At 32.9% G+C, this 26631-nt stretch overlaps 1 protein-coding gene across 7 annotated transcripts in view; it reads right to left on the bottom strand.

Annotated features, from left to right (window-relative positions):
- Positions 1 to 26631, bottom strand: part of RALGAPA1 (Ral GTPase activating protein catalytic subunit alpha 1) — a 221604-nt gene that overhangs the window by 18512 nt on the left and 176461 nt on the right. For 6 of the 7 annotated variants that reach the window (XM_060004676.2, XM_060004671.2, XM_060004677.2 and 3 more), the window contains 3 exons: positions 24903 to 25058; positions 10149 to 10307; positions 9030 to 9157 (listed from right to left, as the gene is read on the bottom strand). In XM_060004676.2, coding sequence (XP_059860659.1) covers positions 9030 to 9157; positions 10149 to 10307; positions 24903 to 25058 — 443 coding nt within the window. Of the gene's footprint in view, positions 1 to 9029; positions 9158 to 10148; positions 10308 to 14039; positions 14198 to 24902; positions 25059 to 26631 lie in introns of those variants that run through there. The other variant, XM_060004674.2, reaches the window with a different exon arrangement.

Here is a 26631-nt window from a genome sequence, read left to right as displayed (position 1 = left end):
GGTTCTGAAAATCCTTCCTGATTTAATAATCTAATAATCACTGGCAGTTTCTAAAAAGGACTAACATGATTATCAAATATGTGTATCTATTACACTTTCATGAAAGTTGTATGAAACAAAACATCTAAAAGAAAAACTAAGTTACCTGGATTTCAAATTTAATGAAATTAAAATTTTGTGCTCTCCTTCTTGGTAAGATCTGCTTGAAAATACTACCATTAAGTAATAATGAGACTTTCATAGTCAACAGAGACCTGCTTCAAAATTACTAGTATTACAGTAAGAGTTTAAAAAATATTGGGGGGAGACTAGGAACAATCACTGTGTTGTTCCTCTTAGGAACAAAAATTTCAGTACATTAAGTTGAGGAAATGAATGTCTGCGTTTGGACTAAATACTAAACTTGGGTTCTATGAGAAGACTGCAAAAAGGAAAAAAATAACTAAGTGAAATTTTACAGTGTACAATTACTTAAGTGTTATCTCTACCTAAATGTGCACTAACTTAATTAAGATTCTGTTTAAATGCTATAATTATCAGGAGTACAAAAAAAGTGATTTATTATCATGGTAAGTAGTTACAAAGTACAGCAAACTGTCATTTAAGACAGTGTCATAGCATCTATGATAAACAGTATATTGGCTTAAACTAATGCACTATATGCCCCCAGGGAATAATAGGCTCAGCGACTGGACTTTAACATTAAAATCTACCCATTAATCTTGACTTAACTACAATCTATTCTGCAGTAAAAGGAAGAATGGGCATTCAATGAATTACTGTTTTTGAAATATTGCACTGGTGCCCATTTACTAAAATAATTTAAGGGGACATGAAGAGATGCAATACTAGTAAATCTTACAGACTGTTACTAATTTTATAAAGCATGCATTTGATTTTCCCTCAGTTTAGCAAGAACACCCCATTTTTTAAAATCTATAGATTAAAAATTTTTTCTTAAAATATTTCTCCCTGGTCCTTTGAAAGGACATGTTGCATAACTTACAATACTGCAGTATAATTTAGTCAACTTAAGTTCTGCTGAAGAAAGGAATCATCTATGGAAATATACTGTGGGGTCAGGATTCTGGGGGCTGAAAAAGCTTTAATTTTTTTTAAGTTGTAGATCATTGTTTCTTTGCATCAGAACCTCCAACTGCTTGATTAGACTGACCAGAAGAAAATGGAAAGGGCCAGAGTAGTGTTTATACAAATATCACAGCATACAATGCCTCACATAACAAAGAAACAACACTCACATTTAAAAAAGATACCCAAAATAGAATTCAAGGAGAGAAAGACAATTATGAGTGACTGAAATAGGCATTACCTACTCATTTAAATGATAAATCCAGTATGTAACCTTAAGATTTGCTTAGTGGATTATTTTAGCACTTACGATTGTTATGCATAAAATTAATTTACATTTTTATATTAATATTGCTTGTATGTATTCAGACGATATTTGGGAATTCTAAAAAGCACAGCGTAAGCCAAATCTGCCTCTAATCTTATCTGATATATTAAATGTGCTGGTTTTAATCCACTTTCCCTTATTTTAAATTTCTATCAAGATAACAAAACATTACTTTCATTTCATTTAAAGGTAAAAATATAATGAAGCAAACCGACTTTTGCTCTGCTATAATCTGGTGGGCTGAAAATAGATAATGGCATGTTAACAAGGAATTACTACAGGTGGTTGCTTAAATATATTTATTTGCTTTCTTTTTGATAGTAGGTATGTGCTAAATAAAAGTCAACACGCTTATCAAAAGAATAAGTAAATGTAGAAACATCAATTCTACAACAGCTATTTTTGCTTCTTCTCTTTTCTGAACAGCAATTAGTAAAGCAACCCCTTCCCCTCCTCCCTAGTGCCGTCAAGCTGTTCAGAGCAGTTTGCAACTCGACAATGGTACCATTGTGAATGCTCTCTGGGCTTCCTTCCCACAGAGAGTTAAATGGGCAGTTCCTGCTGCCCATGATTGGTGTCCAGTGAAATAATACTCAAGAGCCAGGTTTTATCAGCTTCACGCCAAAGAAGTGAAGCCAGGGAACCCAAGCCTTCATATCATACTGGACCATATGCCAACCCTGATGGCCCCAAAGGTTTATCACTAAGAATCAGGATCCATCATGTCCCTTGTGAAATTTCATTTCGCATACCTTATGTGAAATGCAAGGCTTCACTAAAAACCGAACCTTCTTTGCAATTGGCATGAACAGATGGACGGTAACAGTGGTTTGGCAAGCAAAAGTTAAAATTTAAATAGGCTATATTCTAGCGTTTGAGAGGAAAAGCAGTTAGAAGAAAATGGGGAGATTTGTGATCCATAGTTTAATTTTAATTCCATTATTGAGTTATTAAAAATTCAATAGCAAAATCTCATATATTTAGTAAAAGGAAAATAATGGATTAAAAGCACTGCAATTCCTATGTTAAACGAGGTTAGAGTAATTTCAGCTTTACATCCTTCATTCTTTGCTCTCTGAAATCCCCAAATAGCATCTGAATCTACTGCTGTTTTTCTATTTAAATAAAGACTAGAATAAAACTTACACATTATGCAGTAGGTGTAGTTAATAATAATGTAAGCATACCAGTGCACCTTCATCACTAATATCAACAACATAGCGTTTGATAGAAAAAAAAAATCCTTTTCTAGCAAAGGTCAGAAGTTAATAAAGATGGAAGCAGAGAAACTTCCAAGTTTTGCTGTTTTTAGGGAACAGTCTGACAATCACCTGATAGAGTTCTCCTATTTTCTTTCTGGTACACTATGATATAACCCAACTGTCCATAGATTGGCATATATGGACCATACTGTCACACTGGATTTGAGAAAACAGGTAAAATGGTGGTACTGTTTTCTTTTCCTTTGCTATTATCGCTGTGAAGCCAATGTACTATCAGAATAGGATAAAAAAACTTCATTTGTCAACAACATGTAAAAGTATAACAGTATGTAAAAATACATTTTCTGAGCTCTTGCTACACGACAGACAGGCTGCTTAGTGCTTCATGTGGATAATCTCATTTAATCCTTACAACACTCCTGAGTTTGGTACTCCTTTTACAGATTAAATAAAATTAGACATAAAGACAGTGACACACTTAATAAGTGGTTCTGGACTCTGAAGCCCAGGCTGATTACCCAACAGTCAGCCTCCACATTTTTAAATATAATTAATTTATAATTAAGGACTATAATTAAGGACAGTCTATACTTACCAATATTATCTTCTCAGGAAATGATCTACAAAAGACGGTAGATACATAAAGTTATGCAGTTTCTCAATAAACTCACTTTCTTCTAACATGAAATGGCAGCAATATTGATGGGCCTCCCTAAGAGGTTTTATAATGTTCTATCGTAATGAATGGCAAACTGCATTAGTGGAGCCAATCAATTACATTTCATTTCGTTCTGGCTCTCATACTTTTGCAACAGGTTCTTTACATTTGAGTAGTAGAACTGCAGGGATAACAAACTGTGACTAATTGAAGAATGATCATTGACTTCTGGTAATTTGTCTGATAAAGTTAAACAGAAACCCAATTCTGGCATTTACGAAAAAGTCAAATCTAAACAGATTAGAAGAAATCAAATAATATTGGTTTGGGAGGAAAGAATATTAAATCTAGGAGGAAAGTGTTTTTTAAAGGTACTATTTTATTTTATAACATCCCCCAAAACGTATATTTCACAATATTATCTATGTATTTTTTATATATATATATATATATATATATACACACACACACACACACATAAAGCCTCAAAATATAAATTACAAGATTATAACAGACATGCTGCATTCCATCCACTCAAATCTCACCCTTTGAGGCCCAGATTTTCTATACATTCTTCCCTAATTTTCTTACTCCAAAGTAATGACTTTTTCCTTGGAACTCCCACAGCATCTTATCTACAACCCTACTGTGACACATTTTACCTTGTGTTATAATTTTTAGTGTACATATAATTATCTCCCCTATTAAATTATAAGATTATTGAAGAGATTACCATCTGATTTGTCTTTGCATTTCTCTCAAAATCTTTACAATTACCATTTAAGTGATCAATAAATATTTTTGATAGAAGAAAAACAGTACAGCTGCATCTTTTGACCTGGTGGTGGTTAAACTGTAATTATTCACCATATAGTATATTTAGGATTTATACTCTTTTTTCAAATTATATTTTGCAGTTAGAAAGGTTAAGAAGAAAAACTTAAGAAAATTAGGACATGGGATGTGGTTAATTTTATGTCAACTTGGCTAGGCCATGGTACCCAGTTTTTGGTCAAACACCAGCCTAGATGTTGCTGTGAAGGTATTTTTCAGATGTGAATACCATTTAAATCAGGAGAAAAGTATATCAGATTACTCTCCATAACGTGGGTGGGTCTCATCCAGTCAGTTGAAGACCTTAGGAGAAAAGACTGAGGTCCCCAAGGAAGGCAGAAATTCTATCTCCAGATGCCTTCTGACTCAGACTGCATCAACTCTACCCCAACTCCCACAGATTTCAGACTTGCCAGTACCCACAACCGTGTCAGCCAATTCCTTAAAATCAGTCTCTCTCTTTATGTACTTATGTATATACACATATCCTACTGATTGTTTCTCTGAGAACCTGAATACAACATGACTATATACTGTAACTTCTGAAAATTTCTATGTATAATAAATCTCATATTAAAAAGAGAAGCCTTAATGTAAAGGTTTTAAAAAAAGGGTTTTTTAACTGTAAAATGAGGAACCCATTCCACGGCACTATCAGATTCAGAGCTTTCAGAACTTCCAAACCAGAAGAGAAACAGTACATATTTGATAGCAACATATTTAACATTTATACATAGTCAAAATGTCCCCAAATAATTACTTTAAAATTTTTATTTAAGGAAAAGTCATGATAGCTAAGATCATGAAATTAATGCTTTGGAATTACTCCTAATACAAAAAAGCCAAAAACAAACAACAAAAAAAACCCCAAACCCCACCAACACACACATACACTCTCTTCCAACAGGTAATTAATAAATGATGACTAAGATCAACCTGAAATACCCCTCAGGTCCAATGGTTACTGAGGATGTGCCTACTCCTTCTCCCCAGTGATGCATTTCAGTTCTAACTGCATGATCAAACCAATAAATTGAGCTCGAGACAAAAAAAGAAACAAACAAAAAAAAACCCCAAAAAACCTAGCTGACAAAGTCAGAGGTTGCAAGAAAATGCTTTTCAAGTACAAGTAATGCAAGAAATAACAAGTGAAGTAAAGGAGAGGTTTCAAAGCTTGAAAGACAGTCATCAATACTGACAGATTACTGTAATTCTGGCTGCCAGCATGATCGATTTGGGCAGCATATGACAATCAATATTGTCCTCATTTAGTGAACAACATTAGATTCACAGATACAGAAGATGTTCCTAGGATAAAATTTAAGCTGTACTTAATGATCATAAATAGCACAATGTATGCTGTGGAATCTTAGTGGGTACTTTTACTGGGCATAAAATAACTGGCACAGCAGTACAATTATCCAAATATAATTGAGTTTATTACATATTCTTTTACTCCTTCATTTCTCTTATGAGGATTAAAATAGTAACTCTGATGGTTTTCAAAGCCTACTTCTATCTCAGTTTTTGTTGTAATTTCTTTTGTTTTATTGATCTGTTTTAGAGCGCATGATTTTTTTTCCTTAATGGGAGCTTAAGGAAATTTGTCAAAATCTGAATTTGTCAAAAATATACATTTAAAATTTTATATTTCTGAAATATGTATTGTTACTTAAAATGAAAAGACATTTATATTTCAATATCTCAAAAACATCTAGTTGTAATTTATTGTATAAACTTTCATTTAAAAATCAAGTAATTGGGCTTCCCTGGTGACACAGTGGTTAAGAATCCACCTGCCAATGCAGGGCACACGGGTTCAATCCCTGGTCTGGGATCCCACATGCTGCGGAGCAACTAAGCCTGTGCGCCCCAACTACTAAGCCTGTGCTCTAGAGCCCACGAGCCACAACCACTGAAGCCCGTGTGCCTAGAGCCCATGCTCTGCAACAGGAGAGGCCACCACAATGAGAAGCCTGCGCACTGCAAGGAAGAGTAGCCCCTGCTCACTGCGATAATGTGCAGCAATGAAGACCAAACATAAATAAACAAAAAATTAAAAAAAATGAATAAACTCTATCTTTAAAAAATATAAAATCAAGTAATCTATCAGTACTTATATGAAGTTATTTCCTCCAATGTTTAGAATTAATATACACCTTTGTGAATCTTTGTGAAAGATGACTACATGTTCTTCAGATTAGCAAAGGCTGAGTATCTCTATTATATATTTAAATAGCATGGGAAAATAACTTCTATATAGCTTCTAAATTCAAGCTTCTAAGTCAAGAAAAATTTGTTTGATCTGTCTGATTTAGTATTTTTACTCTGATAGTTCCAGAAGTGGTTTTCCTGATAGAAGTTGCTCACATCTGCTGTGTAAATAAAGTGTTCATGTTTACTGTTTTCATCTGAAATTCTCTCTCTTCATCTTAGAATTTTCTCCAATGTGCTATTTATTAACATCTCAGCAAGATTAACTATTAAGAGCTTCATGGAACAGGCCTAAAAATCCAATCCAATCAATTAACCAACCAACCAACCAACCAACCAACCAAACATAAAAACCCAATTAGGCAATTCCTTGCTGTTGGGTAGAGCTGTTTCATATTGACTGTAATCTTTACACATAACAGAATTAATCACTGCACAAAAGAACGTACCTTATTTCATTTACTAGGTGCATCCAAATTCATTATCTCATTTATTCTTCACAACAATTCCGAGATGGGTATTAGCATCTTTTTTACAGATGAAGAAAGTTAGGTTTAGAGATTCTGGGACTTGACTAGGATCACAAGGTGGACCTCGGGTGGCATGGACTTATATACACTACCAAACGTAAAATAGATAGCTAGTGGGAAGCAGCCGCATAGCACAGGGAGATCAGCTCGATGCTTTGTGACCACCTAGAGGGGTGGGATAGGGAGGGTGGGAGGGAGGGAGACGCAAGAGGGAAGAGATATGGGAACATATGTATATGTATAACTGATCCACTTTGTTATAAAGCAGAAACTAACACACCATTGTAAAGCAATTATACTCCAATAAAGATGTTAAAAAAAAATCAATGTTTCTAACTGCAAATCCAGCTATTATACCTCTAGTGTAACGTGCAAATCTGAACTAGTCCTTAAGAGTATGAATTTAGGTGCAGGTAAAAGAAATTAAGCTATATCCTCACTTTTTTTATTTTATTTTATTTTATTTTATTTTATTTATTTATTTTTTAACATCTTTATTGGGGTATAATTACTTTACAATGGTGTGTTAGTTTCTGCTTTATAACAAAGTGAATCAGTTATACATATACATATGTTCCCATTATATCCTCACTTTTAATTGGTATACTTGAACTACTTGGTAAGATGTGCATTTTACATGTTGTTTGTATATCAGGCCTGAAATAGTTTGTGTGAGTTCAATAAATTGAGTTCCTATTGACACAAGAGGCAAATAAGAGTTTTGTATTACAATCTAATCTCGCTCTCATCACTTTCCCAAAAGATTTAAGGCATTCTTTCAACTGTGTCTTAAATGAAATGATGGAGAACACTAACCTCAGGATAAACATCAAGATCAGGGGAACTGTAAAGAGGCATAGGTCAGAAAGAAGTCAATCTCAGTAGAGTTGACAATGCGGACAAAATTAGTTTACAGATAATAATCTGTATATTCCTTATAAGATTAGCTACCTTTCTAGAGATATTCAGGATATAATAAACTGAATCCTTACATTTCATGACAATGACCACGTCAAATCTGAGTTTTCAACTCAAAGTGAAGATGTAACCGCTACAAATAAGAAATGCTGTATAAATGACATTAAGCTTAAGCAATGTAACATGCCACGATCCACCTATAATTCCATTCCACAGTATCAGAATACGTGAGAAATTACATAGTAATCAGATTGCTTAAGTCAATTTTCATTAAAAGAAGAAAACGTATGTGGTAGACTTATGATAAATCCATTTCATGTGGAATAGGACACAGGATATTTTTAAAAGCCTTCCCTGTAAAGCTTAACATCTACAGTTTATTATGTAAAAGAAAAATAACTGAAGTGTTTTGAATAATGTAGAAAAAGTATATGGAAACAAATCCATTTTAGAAAGGAATATCAGAAAACAATTTAAATTTTAAAACTGTGTGCATATTTCGCCCCAGGCAGTGTTCTAAGAAGTTTACACATATTGACTCATTCAGTTCTCATAACACTACAGGCTAGATATTATTATCATTCTCATTTTATGGATAAGGAAATTGGGGCTCAGAGAGGTTAAATAACTTGCCCAAGGATGTATAGCTAATGAAGTGGTGACCAGCATTTGAGTCCAGGTAATCTGGCTCCAGAAGCCATGTCCTCTCATACTTCCATATCTCTGTTTATGTCGTCCCTCTGCTTGGAATGATCTTAATCTCATCTACCTGTAATTCATTCATCCTTCAAGATTGGTTCAATCCTTACATTTCTCAGAAGTGTTTCCTGATACCACCACTCCTTACAGCTGACTGAGAGGTATCTGAAGTATTGTTATAATAATTCCAGAACATCCTGTGCATAACTCTATTACAGCACAGATACTGAAAACAATATATTTCTTCAACTAGATTGAGTACTTTGAAACGACTGTTACGGTTATCTCTGCACATCCAGATTAGCAGAACGCCTAGTACATAATGGGGCTCTAATTAATTAACCAAAAGACAAGTACCGATTAAAAGCGTATAAAAGAAAATACATCATTCAAATATCATAACTGCTTAAACACTGGGGAGGAACTCCAACCTCTATATATCAATAAACAAAAACTCAAAGGTCTTAACAACACATAAGAAGTAGTTACCTTGGAAAGTAGACATAGAGTAGAAACCATACTGTTAAAAAGGATACAAGTTTTGATATAATGGAATCAGCGATTTCAGAGCACGGCTTGCATTTATAGCAGTTGCTCGAACCATAATGGGTAGGACCTTTCCATTCACAATAGCACCATCAAAAAGTGGACCAAAGAAGGGAACCTGATTGAGAAATGAGAACATAATTTTATACTCAAACTGGAGAAAGGTTGTAGAGAAGAAACAGTTTGTATACAAAAGTCTTTCTGCTTCCTGTTTAGTTCTTCCTTCAGTAGAAATGCTATTCAAATTCAGTTCTTTTCCATGATGGGTCACTCATACTAGGACAATAAACAAACAAAAAATGCCAGTGGTCTACAGGGCTTCCATTCAAAAGAATTATATGCTTCATATAACTGACTGAATAATTTACACTACCTGCCAATTTTCAAATTTTTGTAGCCGCAATTGTATACAAAAATCCAACACTTGGAAATAATTTACTTTTCTCCCATTGAGTAAACACAGGAAGGACACACATTCTTACAGGCAGCAAGTTAGTTTTTTATTATTTTCATGTGATGCCAGCTTTACTACCAAACCTAAAACACTTTTATTATTATTTTACTACAGAATCTAAAACACTATTTTTTATTTTATTATATGGTTTATTAGAAAAAAATCTGTCATTTTTATCAGATGACTGACAGTTTCAAAAGTATTCTGTTTGAATATGGCTGGTACAAATGGCAGCTGAAGGCAAAGACATGAGCTGTGGATAATACAGTAAATATTTTAGGCTTTAGACAATATGTGGCCACATATTATCTCTGCTGTATATTCTTCTTTGATTTTTTAAAAGAGAAAAACCCATTAAAAATGTAACAAACATTCTTAGCTTCTGGGGTGTACAAAAACAACAGTAAATGGGAACTTCCACTCTGGCGCTACCTAACCATCTTCCATTCGAATAGTTTCTTTCTATTTTTCCTATTTTAGCGCCTTCTGAAGTAGACTTAGACAATTCACATAGCTACCAGAGTCTGTGTCTCATCTCCCCCTCCATTTCCACGTTTTGATGCCTAGTCTAATTCTTCTGAAAGAGGGAAAGAAACTCACAAAGCCATACAGAACTCAAAATATATTAGCAAAATGTAAGATAAGGAGTTCTTACCTCTGGTTTTTTCATTATCTGGATACTGAACATGTGATTTTTCATTGGGTATATTACAATAAGGACATCACCAAATTCGGTAGGAATAATTCCTCTCCTGTAGTCTCTAGTATGCTCTGACCAAACGATGTGTACTTCATCATTTCCTAAATGTCTCAACTGGAAAACCAAGAAAATAGTTCATAGTGCTCGAGAAAAGCCCTGTGAATACAGTCATACAGCTACTGACAACATACTATAAGAAGATTAAAGGGTAAAGAAATTTTAAAAATACTTTTTAAACTTCATTTGATAATTTTTCATAACATGCAAAACACAAGCACTCAAAAGACATTAGGAGACACTGCAGAAGACCAGATAATTTTCAACTGTCTATACAGTCAATGGCAAACAGAGAAATTAGATAAAAAAGATTCGCATACAGACCAAACGCTCTTCTTAACCAGCAACTGCACCAATTTTCCACTACCAAACCTTTTAAAAATTGTTTAAAAGAGTGTTTTAAAAAGTGACGGATTTAAGACTATTCTTTTTTTCTGACCACTCTCTGGAAGTGTTAATGAGCAGTGAAAGGGTCTAAAGGAGGCAACAGAAAGAGAAGGAAAAGAAGTAAATCATAAATATCTACTGAGTAAGAGAAAATTGGTTATATTTGCGTTAACGAATTTATTTCCAGCTTTTCTTTGACTATGAAACTTGGCCTACGAAATTCTTTCAAGTAGACTTTGTGAGATTTGTTAGACTCTCTAAAGATTTTATTTAAATACTTATAGTGCTTACGAAGGTGTTTTTGGCATTTAGAGAGTTAACATTATGATGATTAAAATTATAAAAAGCAAAGTATACAAAAGTTGGATTTCTATTAAGTTATTAGAAGAATTAACTTAATGTCCATCCGTATTGAGTTTTCTTCATGTAGATTATTGTTTAAACATGTATTTTAATATATCAATACAATTTGGTTATTTTAGTACATTTATTGATTCTGCCACTGCAAACATTTGAGCCCATTTTTGGTGCACATCTCACATAGGCTTTTCTATTACTTTCAGATAACGTGACATATTGTAGGCAGAAAAGTGTGGAAGAGAAAATTAGGATAAGTGTCGTCAATATTCTTAGTAGGGGCTAACATATAGGCAATTTCTGTTTTTGAAATATTGGACTTATTTTGACTTAATGACCACAAGGCAGGAAAACAATTAAATGTGTCATTTAAACAAACAAAGGAATTAACCTTCCAATTAATGAAAGGTTTTCTTCTGTCACCCTTTAACCCTGGAGTTCTTAATCTGGGTTCAAGGGATCTATGAATTTTTGCAAATTTTATTTGTGTATTTTTCTGAGAAGAAAGTCTATCATATAGGACTATGTTTTACAAAAAAAGCCAAGAACCAGTGTTCTAATGGTTCTTAAAAGTCCCCAACACCAATCTATCTAGAAAATCCTAGGCACTATGAATGTCATTAAGTATCTGAAAACACGAGGTAAATCTCTAAACTTTAAAATTTATATTCCTAAGTAAGAAATGCCCTCTCTTCTTTGACAGATTATAAGATAGTGGCAGCTATTACTCTAAAGACAGTGCCCAGCTAAGTCTATAGACCAGAATCTATTATTTTAGAAATATAAAGATTTTTATTTTCTTTTAAGGAGGACTTTTTTTAGGTCTAAGTGGATTAAATAATTCTTTTTGGAAACCATAAATGTGCTTATTGCTCTAAATACATGATGATAGACCTCAAACATCAAAACAATGTTTATTTTAAGTTTTAATTATCATTACTTACAACACACACACACACCCTGAATGACATAAATGCAAGACTTGGGCTTTGTGACATTTTTAAAAACCAAAAAAGATTACACAACTCAGAAAAGCCATGGCTCTATAATTTCATTTTTTAATCAAAATACTTTAAAAATATCCTTCCTATACAGCCATCCCCATGTGTCAGCTTCCCTAATAGGTTTATGTTAACTGAATACAAAAGAAATGTGAAATAAATTTAACCAGGAGGGATGATCCAATCTAATTTTGATACATTAATGTCATATGCTGTACATGTTACAACAGCAGCCAGATCTAATACTAAGCTCCAGGCTATACTGAGATTTCCAAATGGCAGATTGTTCTAAGTGATATCAAGTATAATTGAAGTAATAAACGATAGTAAAAGCTGAGCACACTGTCAGGAAGAATTTAAGTATTTACTTTTTAAAATTAAATGAGTTAGGTTAGGAAAGACAAGACAACTGAAATAATGCAGGTCTCAATTTACAGAAAATTCCTTTTATTTATCTGCTACATTAACCCTTGAACTCTTGCCAAACCTATCTATAATTTCTAGTGCCCACTTATCTAAAGAAATGAGAGAAAAGGGCAACTGTAGTTTTATTTTATAATGAAAGCTTGTCTTCAAATATCTACCACAGAGTATTAAAAGTCTCTTATGGAAGTTTAACAGAAAAGAATAATATATTTTTTCCAGGATGTTTATGGCATAGAATGCAGATATTTATGGCATAGAACTATGCATATAAACGAAGTCATTTAAAACATGTTCAATCATTTTAAGGAAAAAGCTTCAAGAACATCCCTTATCATTTTTATCCAAATGCTAAAAAAGCAATTATTTTATGCTGTTATGTTGAGGCATGTTTTTATATCTTTATGTCTTTAAACCCTGCTATAAAATAATTAAATAAATTGAGAAATTGCTAATCATTGCCATGTATCTTATAATTTTTGAAGACTACTGAAAATATGAATTTTGAGTGGTTAACAGTTAACAGAAACTTCAGAAGTGTTTGACATTTATTTGACATAAATACTTTATATAGTATTTGATGTTTTAAATTATTTTATCTATTCCTTATATTTTACAGATTTAAAGGGTTGTGTCTTATGTATACTCAGCAGGGTTTTTCCATACTCTAAAAACTCTCAAAGGAGTTCCTACCTGCATGTTCTTGTACCCAGATGCGAATCACTTCTGAAACAGACTATAAGAATTCTGTACATGGGACAGGTCTGTTAAAATGACTGGCAGCCAAAGTACTCTTCCAAATTCACTTTGACTGCTGTTGAAGTCATTTTGGAATTCGAGGTATATAACATAAGCTGCAGATTATCATTATCAATTTATGAAGATAAAATAGTTAAATGAAATTCAACACATATAAAATTGAAGTCCTCAGTACATTACAGAATATTAGCACTGGGAGAGACATTAAAGCTCTAATTTCCCACACAATACAGGAACTCCCAGTGCAATATCCCTGACAAGTAATCCTGCCTCTGCTTGAATATTTCTAGGGTTAGGAAGCTTACAGATTCACAAATTAGCCCATTCATTTTAAAAGAGCTACAATCGTTAGACCCTACTTTACAGTAAGCCAAAATCTGCCTTCCCTAAGCTAGTTCTTCCAAAATAAGACTAATACCAAATAAACCCAAGCTATATTTCATATATTATCTTTTCAAATATTTGAAGATTCGTCTAATATATAACTCAACTTTTCTAGGTTAAAAGTGTTCCTCTTTTTATATTTTACAAACTTATTCATTATCCTGGATTATTACCTCAGTTTATTGATGTTTCTATTAAATTGTGGTATCTGAAATAGAATATAATATCAATATATTCTATAATACAACCAGCCCACAGTGGGACTACTTCCTTTGTTCTATTCACTCAATTATTTTCTGCATTTTTACAACACTGGCTCAAATGGAAGCTGTAGTCAATTCAAACCCTTAAGACTTTTTCTTACGAAGTTCTTTTAAGCGGGTACAACTGACTACTAGAACTAGAGAGGATTTCTATGTATTCTTAATAAACTTTAACTTACCAGGTTCCGATTACCTTAAAGCCTATCAAGGCCTTTAGCATGATTCTTCTATTCAGTATGTTGGCTCTCCCTTTTCCAGATTTGGGTTATCCTTAAATTCAAATTCTTGTGTCTTTATTTAGATTTTGGATAAAAATGTCAAACGGGACAGGTTTGGGTAACAGCCTTACAGTAAGTCATTACAGATGTCCTTCCTGGTTAAATGAATATCCAACATTTATTAAATACTTACTATTTCTGAGTGCTTTGTGATAATTTATTTAATTTTCAAAACAATGCTACAAGATAAGAATAATTATTATTGACCTTATTTTTACAGGTGAGGAACTGAACCTTTGTAACTTGCCTAAGGTCACGTAACTAATAAGTGGCAGAGCCAAGATTGAAACCCAAGCAGGCTAGCTTCAGAAACCATACTTTAACCACCTCCCTCTATTGCCTCTCATTATATAATTAATTTCTCTAGATATAATTACAGAACCAGTCACTAACATACTTATTGAACTATTATTAAGACCGCACTTCTTCAACTTGTCCACAACAAACGACTTAGTTAAATGCTTTATACTGTCTATGGCCTTCCCTGATGTAGTAATCCTATTAAAACAAATTAAGTTACTTTGATGTGATTTGTTATGGTGAACTCATGGTAGCTCCTAGTGATCACTACTTCATTACCTAAGTGCTCACAAACCATCTGTTTAATAATCCTATTTTGCCAGGCATTGACATGGAGCTCATGAATGTTAGTAATTTTTGTGGTTGGTGGCCTGTTCCATGTCCTTTTATGAAAATCAGATGTTTGCCTATCTATGGCAGTGTTCTCATTTTCCATAATTATCAGTAGAGATTCCAGAGTCAATTCTAGATTTCCTCAGTGAAATATCATTCATTTGGAGTTAGAGACTAGAATTCATGTAATATAACTATATCATCTGTTTTACAAAATCAACTTACCCCCTTGATGTCCTCATTTCTGTTAAAAACACCTAATAACTTAATTATAATTACTCAGAGTCAAAACCTGAAAGTCTTCAATTTCTGATTTCCTTATAGTATCTCTAACAAGCTCTTCATTAAAAAAAAAAGTATTATGTTCTCTTTTTGTACTTTCCTTCCTATTTCCTCTATTGTCGCTCTAGATCAGATGCTAGTCATCCTACACAGCTGGACTAGTTCACGAGTTCTTAAAAGGCCTTCTCTTCTCCTTCCCTCTCTCCTTCCTATCTACCTCTTTCAAACAGCAAATATTGAGAGCTGACTAAATGCACTGCACTAGCTATTAAAGATACAACGGTGAGGAAAAACAGACATATTTTCTTCTCTCACATAGCTTTAAGTCCAGTGGAGAGAGAGTAAAATAAACTAAGCAATTAATGAATAATTAACAGTAGAGATAATGCTCTAAATATACCTCTCTGAATGCAAATAACAAAGACAACTGATCTATAATGGCACTTGAAGAATGCATAGAAGTTAGTTAGGTTAGGGCAGTTACTTCACGAGATAGTGGTATACATGTAGAAATTGAAACGGAGTTGATACTCAGTGCCCCAAGCCCTCATTCTTTGCCCCTCACCTTCCAGACACTCATGTAGCAAAACATAAACTATCATATACTCCTCAATCATGTGCAAAAACATACTCTCATACATTTTCACAATTCCCTTGCTGTCTGGATCATTCATTCTTAGTAATTGGGAAAAGCTTCTTGAAGCAATAGGCACGGCATCTAGTACAGAATACTTTAGCAGAGTGGGCACTCAATAAATATGCTATTAAAAAGATAATGTCACAGTACTTACTTAGCAAATTGTTTTCTATCATTACATAGTGCACAGCATAAAAATACAATTATCTGCAATTACGGCTTTATTTAAATATGCCACTTTGATGGTGATACGTGCTATACAAATATAAAATAGGGTAATGTGATAGTGTTACTGGATAGAGAGGGCTTCTTTAGCTAGGATGGTCTGGAAAGGTCTCTCTGAGGAACTGTCATGTGAGTCTGAGAATAGAACAATGAGGATGAAAAAACCTGATAATGTGACGAAAGAGCATTTCAAATGGAAAAAAAAGGTAAGTGCACAGCCCCTGAGATGGGAATGAGCTTGACATGATGGCAGGTTAGAATGACAGCCAGTGAGGCCAGATTGTGGTAAGTGAAAAGGAAAGTGACAGAAGATGAGATCAGGGAGGTAGGCAGGCAAGTGGCCAAATCCTGTAGGGCACTGAAGGCCACAGTAAGGAATTAGAATTTTATTCTATATGCAATGAGAAGCCACTGCTATACCATCCAAATTAAACCATTCACAGTGCTGAGATAAATCTGCTCTGAACCATTTATACTTCCTTGTTTCTTTATCTTCATTTCTTGTCATCAGGAGTATATTTATAGAAATCGGGGTTAAAGGTAGAGTCTATTATATTAAAACAGAATTATTTTACGTAATGTGGCTAGATTTAGGACTACAACCATGTGTATAATTCCATAGCATTTATTAACTATTACATTAACTACACTTCTACTAAAACAATGAAAAAATTTTTCTTATTATTCCTTAAGTTTGTTTTTCAATTCCTTTTCCAGACTATATTAGCATATAGTCTTTGGAAAGTGAAGTATACTTTAACTGTATTTCTAGATAAAATAAAGAAAAATGGATTTAAAGTTATAATCAGACTAAGCAGTTCGATAGAGCTCATTTATTTGCGAAACTATTGTAACCAAATTTCAAAACAAAAAACGAACTGCCGTCCAGTACGCTAACAATATTTCAGAGGGAACTGACTTAAAGTGCTTCCTTCCCCTCTTTTGGGGGGTCCAGGAAATGAAAGATAGGCTAGAGAGTCCAACTAAAAGTAGGTTACAATTATCTCTACTTGATCTTCATCAAACTCCTAAAAGGATGATTCAGCTACCTATGAAGCAGAGTATCAGCAAGTGGCTACAAGAAGGAGACAGAGGAAATGAGACAAGCTCCTGTGAACACTTTATACCAATGCTTGCAGCACTTTTGATTTTTAGGGGTGAATAAACTCAGTTAAGTGGAAATTATTTTTAACCATTTTCTGTCAATCTTCCTCAGGTAGAGAGAATTTATAGAACAGATGGCTTGGACTGGAGTTATATCAGGATTTTTAATATGGTGGCGTAGTATTTCTAAGAGAGACTACTTTGTTAGACTGAAAGTTTGGTTAATTTGTTAAAAAAAAGTATAGTCTATGTTGTAAAAATTCTGTCGCTACCATTTTGATCCTTGAAAGAGTCTTTCTTCACAAGAAATAAAATGCTAACACTTAAAGAGGTTCAAAGATATTTACCTCTCATTCTGAGAAAATAAAATGCTTAAAAATAATTTACAAAATCACCACACATTTTAAACACAAAGTGAAAACTAAAATTAGTTTCTACAAAATAGATATAAATGATTTTCTCCTATCAAGTTTAAAACAAAGAACCAGAGTCATATATAATTCTACCTTGCCAGAGGCATGGCTATTTCTTTAAACTGACTGTTGACTATCTAATTTAATTAGAGGTATTAAACTTCACGCTGAGGTCAACAAGCCTTACTTCCTTCAATATTACACTTCAACCAGTGCTCATTAATGTGTCTACTGAATGGATTAACACACCTAAAGATATATGTACAAAGCAAAGGGGGACAACCTAATGATATCCAATTGTTCATTTGTAACAGGACACATGTTCTAGGCCTCAACTTATTACCACTAATGTGGAATTTATTAAATTCAGGAGAAAAATACCAATACAGAAAGTGATTTTTTAATTAAGGAAAACTGGTATAAGACAACTGGTTTCTATGATTAAGTTTAAGGATTTAACCTTTTATTGAAAAGAAATTGATAATGTAATAGAGCTAAAATATAAGACTGTTACTTAGAAAAATCTTACATACTAGGACTCTGAAGAGCAGTAAGGGCAAGAATCACAGAGAATAGGGAAAAGGAAAACTCAATATATAGAGAAATAAATGTTACTTTTTAAAAAATTTCTATGAAAAGAAGGTTTAGAATAATTTATACTGAATTATTAGACTGGGTAAATTTTTCCTTTCTACTGAATTAAGTGAAATATTGCTTCAATTTAGCCCCAACCTTGATAAGAGTAGATTTTACTTAAAGTTACTTAAATTACTACTTGAGAATATAAGAGAACTATACCTTCCAAAATGATACCACTTTATTACATATTGTTTACAATTTTGACAGGTTTTGTTTTTATCTGGTAGGTATTATACATGTGAAAGAAGTTATGTTTTGAAATTTTCTCACTACAACAAACAAATAAACCCTTTAAAATGCTCTATTGAAGTAAAAAAAAAGCCTATCTAGCCAGGGTAATTTTCTTGAATAAAACAGGTATAGTTACTTTGACAACTAATATAATAGCATGCTTGCATTATAAATTAAAAAAAATTATAAACATATGCTTGCATTTTTAAAAGTTACATTATTTCTGGCATCTCGATACTAAACAATTGGAATACTACGCCATGTAATTGCCTGCAGTCTTTCTCTAATAATTTGAAAAAAACCCAAAAAACTAAATAATTGGAAAAAAATACTTGTACTATTCCACTTGGTAAATTGCTAAATAATTTTACATTTAGAATTAATTAGCTTAAAGGGGGAAAAAAACACAAAATTTTCTTCTAGGGTGTTATGTCAGCAAAATGGTGGACCAAGCAAGCTCTTGTTTCTCCACAGAGACATTGAAAAAACATGATTATATACAGAAAACCCTGATTCCACAACAAAACCTGTTAGAACTAATATATGAATTCAGCAAAGTTGCACAATACAAAATTAACACACAAAAATCAGCTGCATTTTTAACAATGAACAATTCAAAAAGGAAATTATAAAAACAATTCCATTTATAATTGCATCAGAAAGAATAAAATTCTAAGGCATAAATTTAACTAAGGAGGAGAAAGGCATATATGTTGAAAACTACAAAATATTGCTGAAAGAAATGAAAGACTACATAAATAAATGGAAAGATAGCCCATGTTCATGGATTGGAAGGTTTAATATTATTAAAATGACAAAACTACTCAAAGTGATCCAAAGATTCAATGCAATCCTATCAAAATCCCAACACGGTTTTTCATAGAAACAGAAAAACCCATCTTAAATTTCATATGGAATCTCAAGAGACTCTGAATAGTAAAAGCAATCTTGTAAAAGAAGAATGAAGTTGTAGAACTCACATTACTTAATTTCAAAACTTACTACAAAGCTACAGTAATTAAAGCATTTAATTAAAGCAAAAGGACATTCAGACCAATGGAATAGAACAGGGAGTCCAGAAATAAAGCTTTCCATAGATGACCAACTGATTTTTGACAAGGATGCCAAGATCATTCAATAAAGGAATGTGTAGTCTTTTAAACAAATGGTGGTGGGACAAATGGATAGCCACGTGCAAAAGAATGAAGTCAGACTTTTATCTCATACTATACACAAAGAATAACTAAAAATGGATCCAAAACCTGAATGTAAAAGCTAAAACTATAATACTCTTAGAAGAAAACATACGGGAAAATATTCACAACATTGGATTTAGCAATGATTTCTTGAACTGATACCAGAAGTAGAAGCAACAAAAGAAAACATATATAAATTGAGCTCCATCAAAATAAAAACTTCTATGCCTCAAAGGACACTATCAAGAGTGAAAAGACAACCCCAAAAATGGGAGAAAAATATTTGCTAGTCATATATCTGATAAGAGATTAACATCTAGAATATATAAAGAACTCCAACAACACAACAAGAAAATTACAAACAATCTAATTTAAAAAAATGGGTAAAAGAGATGAATAGACATTCCTCCAAAGAAGATATACAAATGGCCAATAAGCACATGAAAAGATGCACATCATTAGTCATTAGGGAAATGCAAGTCAAAAACCACAAAGCATAATACTTTGTGCCTATTAGGATAGCTAATAACAAGTGTTGGCAAGGATGTGGAAAAACTGGAACTCTTGTGCATTGCTGGGAGAAATGTCAAATGGCACAGTCACTGTGGAAAACAGTTTGACAATTCCTTTAGAAAGCTAAACATATAATTTCCATATTACCCAGCAATTCAACTCACAGGTCTATACCTAAAAGAACTGAAGACAGGGATTCAAACAAATACCTGCAGGACAATGTTCATTGCAGCATTATTCACAACAGCTAAAAAGTGGAAACAACCCAGTGTCTATTGATAGATAAATGGATAAACAAAATGTATATATATACCATGGGATACTATTCAGCCATAAAAAGGATGAAATTCTGACATGCTTTAACATCAATGAAGCCTGAAAACATTATGCTAAGTGAAATAAGACACAAAAGGACAAGTACTGTATGATTCCAAATTATATGAGGTACCTAGAACTGGAAAATTAAAAGAGAAAGAAAGCAAATTAGAGGTTACTAGGGGCTGGGTGGAGGGGTTAATGGAGAGTTATTGTTAATGGATACAGAGTTCCTTTTTTGGGAGAATAAAGTTCTGAGATTTCCAGTTTCCAGCCTGGCATGTAAAGAGATTAGAAGTTACCACTCTGTCCTAACAACAAGTAAAAAGCTAAACAACTGAAAAATCAACTACAGTACTCTTCTTAGATCAGAGAATTGAGGTCATAGGGAAAACTGCTGCCCCAAAATTGGACAGACAGGCATATATGAAGAATAACAACTTAACAGAGCAGAAACCTCTGTAGGAACCAGTGCCAGAGTAGGAAAACCTGAACTGTAGCTGACAAACTGCCGGAGACTCAGTGTGAAGAATGAGAGAATGAAAACGCATCAGAACCACAGTCAGATATGGCAGGGATGTTGGAATTACAACTATGATTAATATGCTAAGGGAACTAATGGAAAAAGTAGTCAAAGTATGGATGGATGAACAGATGGATAATGTAAGCAGAGAGACGGACATTCTCAGAAAGAATCAAAAAGAAATGCTAGAGATTAAAAAAAATATGTAAGTGAAATGAAGAAAGCCTCTGATGGGCTCATTAGTAGACTGGACATGTCTGAGGAAAGAATCTCTGAGCTTGAGGATATAATAATAGAAACTTCTAAAACTGAAAACCAAAGAGAAAAAAGACCGAAAAAAAACCCATAACAGAATATCCAAGAACTGTGGGACAACCACAAAAAGTGTAACATTTATGTATAGAAGGAGAAGAAAGAGAGGAAGAAACAGAAGAAATATTTGAAGCAATAAAGATTGAGAATTGCCCCAAATTAGTGTTAGACACCTAACAACAGATCCAGGAAGCTCAGAGAACACTAAGCAGGATAAATGGCCCCCAAATTACATCCAGTATATCACATGCAAACTTCAGAAAATCACAGATGAAAAAATCTTGAGAAAAGCCAGAGGGGGAAAAAACATTTTACCTATAGAGGAGCAAAGATGAGGATTACATCTGACTTCTCCTCAGAAATCACGCAAACAAGAAGAGAGTGGAGTGAAATATTTAAGTGCTGAGAGAAAACTCTACTAATCTAGAATTCTGTACCCTGTGAAATTATCCTTCAAAAGTAAAGAAGAATAAAGATATTCTCAGACAAACAAAGATTGAGGGAATTTGCTGCCAGTAGACCCGCCTTACAAGAAATGCCTTTCAGAGGGAAGGAAAACAATATAGGAAAGAAATTCAGATCTACATATAGAAAGGAAGAGCATCGGAGAATCAATAATTGAAGGCAAAATAAAACTTTATTTTTCTTATTCTTAATTAATCTAACACATAACAGTTTGTTCAAGATTATAAATGGCAACAATGTATTTGATAATGTATGCTTATGTATACACATGGTTATGTATAAGTGAAATAAATGATAGCAATGACACAAGGGATAGGAGGGAAGAATTGTGCTATTAATATGCTATTAATAATAGCATATTGTGCTATTATAAGGTACTTGCAGTGAACCAGTATAGTATTATTTGAAAGTGGACTTAGATTAGTTGTAAATGTATAGTACAAACTCTAGGGCAAGAACTGGAAAAAAATTTAAAAAGAAAAAAATATAAATGATATGCTAAGAAAGGAGAGAAAATGGAATCGTAAAACGCTCAATTATAACCACAAATGGCAGAAAAAATGTAAAATAATCCAATTATATTAATGATCACTTTAAATGTCAATGGTTCAAATACACAGAGATTGTCAGAGCCGATCAAAAAAACAAGCCCCAACTGTGTGAGGCTTGAAACCAACTTTACAAGAAACCAACTTTAAATACAAAGATACATATAGATTAAAAGTAAAGGGATGGAGACAGATATACCATGATACCACTAATAAGAAAGTGAGAATAGCTATACTAATTCTAGAAAGAGCACACTTCAGAGCAAGGAAAGTTATCAGGGATAAAGAGTGGCATAATCTAATGATTAAGAGGTCAGTATTCCAAGAAGACATAACCAATCCTTAAGGTGTATATGCCTAACAACAGAGTGCCAAAATATGTGAGGCAAAAACTGATAGAACTGCAAGGAAAATAAAAGAATCCACTATTATATTTGGAGACTTTAATACCCCTCTCAGAAAAGAAGAGATCCAAGCAGGTAGAAAATTGGTAAGGATAGAGTTGAACTCAACAGCTCCATCAATCAACTGAATATAACTGACATTCACAGACTATTTCATTCAACAATAGCAGATAACACATTCTTTCCAGACTCACATGGAACATTCACTAGATAGACTACATCTGGGCCATAAAATACACCTTAAAAAATTTTAAAAAATAGAAATCATATGATGTCTGCTCTCAGACCATGATGGAATTAAACTAGAAATCAATAACAAAAAGATAGCTGGTAAAGCCCAAAATACTTGGAAATTGAACAACACAGCTCTAAGTACCACATGGGTCAAAGAATTCTCATGAGAAAATAAAAAATATTTTGAACCAAGTGAAAATGAAAAAGTTCTGGAAATGGATACTTGTGATGGTTCTACAACACTGTAAATGTACTTTATACCAAAGAACTGTACATTTAAAAATGGTTAAAATGATAAATTTTGTTTTATATATATTTTTCCACAATAAAAATTTTTCTATACTTATAGATGAAATAAACTATTAGTGTTCAAGGTTTAATCCCTCAACATTCTCTAATAAATCCAGTACTTAAACATTTCACCATTTAAGGGTATAATTTTAATTAGAACTCAACCATTTAACAATTCTTAAATGGTGTTATCTCCAAAATTAATTTTGCTATGATAATGGATTGTTAAACATCCATTTCAGACTCTTCTTAAATAATTAAGGACAGACCTTTGTGACTGTTGTGAAGGAAATAAGAAACCTTACTTATTTGAGATATTTCTACAAAGGCTGCAGGAATAAAATTTCAAGTACCTTTTAACCATCAGGTTTAATATACTGAAGTAAAAATATCCTGATGTTTCTTTAAAAAAAAATTTTCAACAAAAAATGATATACTTTGTTCTGCTCTTATGTTTGCAATTGAAAATACTATTAATTTTAGACTCTTTTGAAAAGGAAAAGAGGGTTTCCTTTTGCTCCGGGGTTTAAAAGTTGTATCCATGAAGCCATGAAAATGAGGATCACTGCCAAGTCCTAATGTTTAAAATAATTTATCTTTTTGTACTATATTCATAACTGCCTCTAATTTGAGTATGGCTTATTTTCATACAAATTTAAAATGAGGTGATGGAAGAAAGTGCTTAATTGAAGTTTTAACAAAGTTTTACTCCAATCCAACTCTTCACCATTTTCTTGTCAGTATTCATGTCTCATTCTGTACTTCTAAAAACTACATGCCAAGATATTCTATAGCAAATCTGTTACTAAATATACTTACTTTCCTACACATCAATTACCTCCATCTTTACTAAACATTCAAATCTAATCAGCATCCATATATTAGTTGTTCTAACCATTACTCATTTAGTAGGCAATTTCCAACAGTATTCTAAAATGTAAACAAAAGGCATCAAGGGTACTGAATCAATCTTATAAAATATTTGAGAGGAATTCTGAAGTTCCTTTTCAAAAGAGTATAAGGATAACACTGTTTTCATAGGCTATTAATGAAGTATGAAGAGATTTGATATCAAGCAACATGATAACAGAGTACCAAGTAAAATGATCTATGATACAAAGTTGGTTACATTCAGTAGTAGTTTTGAGTAAACTGAGGAGTAGGAAGAAGAAGAGAAGATAAAGAAATGTTGGACAAGGTTTCACTTTAAAAAAATGTTTCTCCCTAAAAAAATTAAACATGGATTGAACACACACAGCTTTATTCTGAGGTATGTCTGTGTCACTAGAGTGATTTTTGAATGCTGGTGCCGGTTACAGCAAAATGGTGGTGTAGGTTTTAAAAGACATGGGCCATCAAAACCATTCCACTATATCTCCCATAAATATTCTAAGGCAGTAAAATCTATTTTAATAAATTAATGCTTATTTTATCTGCTATATTAGTTTTAGTTAAAATTTATGAGAGAGCACGTTATATTTTAAGTGATTTGTAATAATTTACATTTTAATTTTTTTCCTCTCCGTCAATCAATATAAACGTTATATCTCTCCGTGTGTGGGGTCTTGAATTATAATTTCACCAATCTGAACATTTACAGAAGTTTTTCAATTTGTCAGATGCCCATTTTCTTGAAGGCAAATGCTTTGTTAAGACTATAACTTTCAATCATATCATTAAGGAAAACAGAGTTTACTCTGCAACTGTTTCTGAAGACACTACTGGGTGAAGAAAGGAGTACTCAGAAATAGTTCTTGATCAATTAGATGACTTGCTTACATATTTTATGTATTACTAAGATTTTAACTCTGAGCACTTTTTTTCTTAGCACTTACTTTTTTGGTCAAAGAGTCATCAGAATCAGAAGGCATTCTTGTTGATACGTGAAATATTACTTCAACTGTAGAGGTAGCAAAATATGGTGTGGTCAATCCAGTGCTTTTATTTCTTTGTAGTCCTCCCATGAAACCGCAATGGTTTGTAAGATTTACCTAGAAGCAATGAAAAGACACATAATATTAATTAACTAAACAAAACTAAAAACCTCACTATGGAAAAAGACTCAAATTTCTCACTTTGCAAAAACGTGAGGAATGAAGTCTTCTGCATGTTATCAACTATGGCTCGACCCAGAATTATTAGTTAGAACTATTCAAGTAACACTGGTAGATTTTCTTAAGTATTTGAGGGTCTCTAATTAGTAGGAACTAATTAGCAAAGAAATCAATCGCTGTGCACTATGCATCTCTTGTTAGGCTACGAGGTGCTAAATGGTAAGGGCTGTGTGGGACGCCGAGGGCAGAGAGTAAAAACCAAGTGGCAAAAATCAAGACTGGAAATGATTTGAGGTTAAGTTAAAACAGTAATGTCACTTTGATAAAACGATTAATTGTGTCATATTTACTCACTGAAATTGGCTTTCTAATTATTAGTACCTATCATAGCCCAGAACAAAAATACAAAAATGTAGAACTTAACTACACTTCAAATGCATTAAAAAAATACAAATTAATCTGTGCAAAGTCTTTTAAATCTCCTTTTTTCCTGATTATAAATATATTTACTATCAGGATTGTTGCACTGGACGATATCCCCTGGACTTGTGTGATGCAAAGAAGCCAGCAACTTGTGTTCATTGTAGAAAATCAAAGAAATATTGTAAAGAAAAAACAAAACTTAAACACTGCTTGTATTTATCCATTCAGAGAAACCAGTTATGCACCTGCTTGTAAAAAACAAAATATAAATATGTGAAAAAGTGGAAACCTATAAAAGCAAATTTCTGCACTGTGTGAACTGAACACATCTCAACTATCAATATCAGTTACTAATGGCTGAATGTATGAATAACAAGTTAGTTTTTATGCCATTACTACAAGATTTCCTCAATCATTTACATTTTAAATTTATTTTTTAACTCAGTAATACATTCATACAATTAAAAGTTCAAAAGATACAGCAAAATTTTTCCTTCCATATCTCTCATCTCTAGCTACTCAGTTCCACTCCAAGAAAGCAATTTAAGTATGCCTGCAAAAATGTTCTCCATATACAATTAAATTTTTAAAGGTATGTATGCACATATACACATGTATGTACACATGTGCACACACAACACAGATACACAATGTTCTGCACCTTGCTTTTTTGCATTTAAAATACCTTGAAAAATACTTTTTATTTACTAAGTAAAGAGCCTTCTCATTTTTTTTTCATGGCTTCACCTAAGTCCCTTTTCTTGATGTACAATAATTTAACTAGCGCTCTACTTGACGGATATTTAGGCTTTCCCAATCTTTTGCTATTACAGTCAATGCTACAACGAATAACACTGAACACATGTCATGCTGCATTTGTGAAAGTAGATCTGTAGGACAGATAGTCAAAAGTAGAAATGTAAGTCAAAGGGCATGTGCACATCTAATTTTGAAACTGACTACCAAATTGCTCTCCATAGATGGTACCAACAGTGCATGAGAGTGCCTGTTTCCCTCATATGCTCTCAAATAGATTAACAAACTTTATGACCTTTGCTAATCTGTTAGGTTAAAAAATGGTATCTTA

The sequence above is a fragment of the Delphinus delphis genome, chromosome 2, assembly GCF_949987515.2.
Source record: "Delphinus delphis chromosome 2, mDelDel1.2, whole genome shotgun sequence".
In the NCBI taxonomy this organism is placed as follows: Eukaryota; Metazoa; Chordata; class Mammalia; order Artiodactyla; family Delphinidae; genus Delphinus; species Delphinus delphis.
The sequence above is the reverse complement of the archived record's forward strand: the minus strand, read 5'-3'. Positions and strand labels throughout refer to the sequence as shown.